At 45.1% G+C, this 4,448-nt stretch overlaps 1 protein-coding gene across 7 annotated transcripts in view; it reads left to right on the plus strand.

Annotated features, from left to right (window-relative positions):
• fanca (FA complementation group A) overlaps nucleotides 1-4,448 on the plus strand; it is a 41,414-nt gene that overhangs the window by 19,385 nt on the left and 17,581 nt on the right. For 6 of the 7 annotated variants that reach the window (XR_001423340.1, XM_015024368.1, XM_015024365.1 and 3 more), the window contains 8 exons: nucleotides 1,980-2,040; nucleotides 2,147-2,196; nucleotides 2,292-2,362; nucleotides 2,646-2,735; nucleotides 2,808-3,072; nucleotides 3,329-3,428; nucleotides 3,750-3,898; nucleotides 3,996-4,092. Coding sequence is in view for 6 of the 7 variants with exons in the window: in XM_015024368.1 (XP_014879854.1) it covers nucleotides 1,980-2,040; nucleotides 2,147-2,196; nucleotides 2,292-2,362; nucleotides 2,646-2,735; nucleotides 2,808-3,072; nucleotides 3,329-3,428; nucleotides 3,750-3,898; nucleotides 3,996-4,092 (883 nt within the window). In the remaining variant the exon portion in view is untranslated. The remainder of the gene's footprint in view (nucleotides 1-1,979; nucleotides 2,041-2,146; nucleotides 2,197-2,291; nucleotides 2,363-2,645; nucleotides 2,736-2,807; nucleotides 3,073-3,328; nucleotides 3,429-3,749; nucleotides 3,899-3,995; nucleotides 4,093-4,448) is intronic. The other variant, XM_015024364.1, reaches the window with a different exon arrangement.

Raw genomic sequence — 4,448 nt, forward strand, 5'->3', positions numbered from 1 at the left:
ATCTAGTTCTACACCACCCAGTTCTACATCATGTAGTTCCACACCACCCAGTTCTACATCATCTAGTTCTACACCACCCAGTTCTACATCATGTAGTTCCACACCACCCGGTTCTACATCATCTAGTTCTACACCACACCCTTTATAAATCACTGAACGGACTAAAGATCTCCTGCTGGATCAACCTGCTGGTTCTGGTTCTGCTCTGCAGTCGGAACCAAACATGGAGAAACTGCATTCAGCTTCTATGCACCACAGATCTGGAACAAACCTCCAGAAAACTGTAAAGCAGCCGAAACCCTGAGTTCTTTTAAACTCAGATTAAAATCTGGTTAGAGTTGCTATGGAAACATTATAAAAAAACTGATAAAGTTTCTGATGTGTGAAAATGTTCAGTTGTGTTTCTGTTTTCATGATGTAATGAACTTTGAATTGCCTTCTTGCTGAAATGTGGGACAAATAAACTCGGCTGATGATCCCTCCACACGAGATTAGAACATGGAAACATCGCAGCCAGACGTAGAAAAACTGAACTCTGTGTGATCAGAAATGTTGGATCACACAGAACCAGCTCCTGTAAAGTGGATTATTCCCATCAACCAGAATTAAAGATGGATAACTTATATTCATAGATCTGTTTGACCCAATTACTACAGACAAAAACGGCGACACTGCAAAGCAGTGGGATTTAAATTATTCTGTGATAAATATTTATTATTAAAGTTTTTATGTTCACAGAATGAAAACGCAGCAGTTCATGGAAAGGTTTTATCTTCGTAGTTAGAAATCTGAGCTGAACTCGATACAGTCGGATCCTTGAAGCTTCCATGGAGCGATTTAAAAACCTCTGTGTCATTCTGACCTTTGACCTGACCAACACAGGCAGACTAAAACATAATAAAGTTATGAAGCGTTAACATCAAATGATTCGAGACAAAGTGACAGGTTTCCTCTCTTCCTCTCGGTGAAGGCAGATGCTTCTTCCCTCTGCTCCCTCCCTGCCCTTGCCTGCCCTGCTTCCTCTGTTTTTGTCCCGTCTTTTTCTCTTTTTCTATATTTTTGGAGCCTTTCTTTGCACGTCATCCAAATCTACAAATTATGGATCTGGTTAACCGATCTTTCAATGCAATGGATCAAATTTTCTTGACGAGAAGTCTGAGCACAGGAGAGCCTCTTGTCCTGCGGGGACACACCCGGCGGGATTCACCTGGATTTATTCATGATAACAGGATTTCTGCTGTTCGGAGCTTGTGGATTCCTGGCTTATTGACAAATTTGTGACGGACTTGGCCGAACTGGCGAACACTCAGACTGTTGGTGTGGACAGAGACGCAAGTTGGATGCGAGTCTTGCTGAGACTCGCAGCCCAGCTGAGGACTCAAAAACTCACTAACGGGATGGAATCAATTTTGGAGAAGTTGCTAGTTTCGGCTCAGTGGAACGACCAAACTAATTTGGATGATTGGGAACTGAGATGTATCGGAGAGACTTTAGGGAAGATTGAAATTTATAATCTTCCCGACCTAAGACGTTCTGTTTCTGAATTGGCCTTGGAAGGGCTGCATATTTCTAATCTCCTTGAAGAAACATAACGCTCCTTCCCACCTCACCCCTCCCTGGTGTCCATGCAGCTGTGGCGCTGAGCGCTCCTAAGGACATTCCTTGATAACAACACCTTATCGGACTTTGCCGGGAGGCTCAGCAACGTGGCTTCATGGCCCTGTGACGTCACCACCTTCATTCATGTCTTTGTTTTTGCCCTTTGTTTTGTCTGAATGTTGCCATTTGCCCTAATGTGTCCTTTCGTCTTTGTCCTTTGGTTTGTTATTTTGTTTGTATTTCCTTTTAATTCATGTAAATCACTTTGAATTGCCTTGTTGCTGAAAATGTGCTATATAAATAAAATTACCTTACCTTAAAATCTCCTGCCAGCTAAAGCTAAAATTCCAGAATACTGAACGGAGTTTTTCCCTCCACAGCATTTTCCGGAGGCCGTACTTTCTGACCAGGTTCCTTCCTGCGCTGCTGAAGCCTAGAGTGGTGAGAACTTTCTGCGTGTTTGTCAGAGTGGTGAGAACTTTCTGCGTGTTTGTCAGAGTGGTGAGAATTTTCACTGGGGTTGAGCAGATTTTTCTCATCCTTTCAGCTTCCTCTCGAAGCCGATGCTCAGATGAACTTCATTGAAGCTCTGAAACAGTGAGTTCTGCTTTTTCTTCACTGGCTGATGATCTGGCGTTTCTCCTCATGAAAGTTGAAGATTCCCAGCAGTCAAACTGGTTTGTTGTGTGCAGAGCAGAGAAGATCCCAGCTGCCCAGTATTCCCAGTATGTGGAGTCCTGTCAGAAGCGACGGCAGCAGAGTGGTAAACGATAAAATTTATTCTTTAAACCTTCATTCCAATCACGGCATCAATTCAGGTGTAAATATTTAGGATTAGAAGTAATAATCATAAATTAAGTTCAGTAAATTTGGATGAAATCTTTTTCTTTAAATGTTCAGAGATGATTTGATGCTGAGTTTCTTAGATTGGGTTTGATTTTCCCAACAGTTTATTAATTAATCAACTTCCAGCGCTGACTAGATCCGCAGCTCATAGATCCGCAGCTCATAGATCCGCAGCTCATAGACCTGCTGTGATGTTTCAGGAAGCCCTCGGCGACCCGGAGCCCCGCTGACCGTTCTGCAGGAGCAACTGCAGGAATTCACCGAACTGCTGGCAGCAGGACGGGACCCAGGTTCTGTTCCTTTAACCCGGTTCTGTTCCTTTAACCCGGTTCTGTTCCTTTAACCCGGTTCTGTTCTCTCAGAGTCATTGGCCCAGCTGTCCAGGGTTTCTCACACCCTGAGTGTCGTCTTTCCCGGTTCTGATGACCCTGTTGGACCGGCCGCCGCCCCCTCGCTGCCCGAGCTCCATCTGAAGGTAAACCCGATTCTGATTCTGGTTCTGATTCTGGACCAGGTTGGGTCTGTGGTTCTGAAGTGTTTGTGTTGTGATCTTCAGGTTGTTGATTTAATTCTGCAAAGTTTCTGTCAGAGTCTGCTGGTTGCTTCCAGAGGAAATCCTCCCAACAGGTGACTTCCTGTGACTTTCACATTAAAAACTTTATTTACTGCAAATTGCTGCTTGAAGTGATTATTGGCAGATGATTGATCTGCAGTGATATTGTCCTAATAGTTTTCTGTCAATGTGTCAGAAACTACATGAGGTTAGAATTAATCCTATTTAATAAGAATCGTTTCTGTTAATGTGGAAAAGCAGCATCGATCAGAAATGTTCAATTTCTGATCAGAAATTCCTTTTTTTTTTCTGATTTGTTTCTGTTTTCAGACAGAGTTTGTGGGGCAGCAGGTTCGTCTGTGTGCTGCTCGATAACCGGCAGGTTCTCTCCAGCGTAATCCACAGACTGAAGGATCTGTTTCACCAACAGGTACCGTAATCCAGATTACAGCTCAGCCAGATTGCCACCGACAAATGAATGTCTCACAAAGTTAATTTAGACAAAACTAATTCACAACAAAAATTGTCCCAGAATCAAATGAAGACGTTTCATGAAAAATAGTTGAATCAGTTGAGCTGTAAAAACAGACTGGCTTCATCAGGTTCACTTTAATCTAGTAACAGTTTTCTATCGAACTAGCTGCAGAGATTAACCCCTTAGCTGCCTTAACGACGCCGGCGTCCTTGACGGTTGCCATGGGAACCTTGTCATGGTGGCAGTTAAAGGGTTAACCCCGTCTTCTGTCCTCAGGCAGCTTCTCTGAGACCGGCCCACATCCTGGGCCTGGCAGCCTTCATCGTCCACCTGCAGGCGGCCCAGCCTGGTCCGGTTCCGGTAGCAGAGGCTCTGGGTTTGGCCGTGTTGAGCAGCAGTCGGACCAGCATGCTCTTCTCTGTCAGGTTAGATGGTCTGGAAACCAGTGAAACCAATAAACCTCCCAGTTTACATCCTGGATATTAAAGCAGCTCTCTCTGTCCAACGTGTCTCTGTCCCCAGGCTGGCTGTGGCTGCTGTGTCCTACGGACTCTGCAGAGGACACTCTGCGTCTCCACAGCGACTGCAGGACTTTGTCCCCAAGAGCCTCTACAAAAAGGTTCTCTCTCTCTCCGTCTGTCTCTCTCTCTCTCTGTCTCTCCCTCTCTCTCTCTTTCTGTCTGTCTCTCTCTGTCTGTCTCTCTTTCTGTCTGCCTCTCTCTGTCTCTCCCTCTCTCTCTCTCTCTGTCTGTCTCTCTTTCTGTCTGCCTCTCTCTGTCTGTCTCTCCCTCTCTCTCTCTTTCTGTCTGTCTCTCTCTGTCTGTCTCTCTTTCTGTCTGCCTCTCTCTGTCTCTCCCTCTCTCTCTCTCTCTGTCTGTCTCTCTTTCTGTCTGCCTCTCTCTGTCTGTCTCTCTCTCTCTCTGTCTCTCCCTCTCTCTCTCTTTCTGTCTGTCTCTCTCTCTCTCTCTGTCTGTC

This window comes from Poecilia latipinna, unplaced genomic scaffold (assembly GCF_001443285.1).
Source record: "Poecilia latipinna isolate Pla-1442-1.1 unplaced genomic scaffold, P_latipinna-1.0 Scaffold3628, whole genome shotgun sequence".
In the NCBI taxonomy this organism is placed as follows: Eukaryota; Metazoa; Chordata; class Actinopteri; order Cyprinodontiformes; family Poeciliidae; genus Poecilia; species Poecilia latipinna.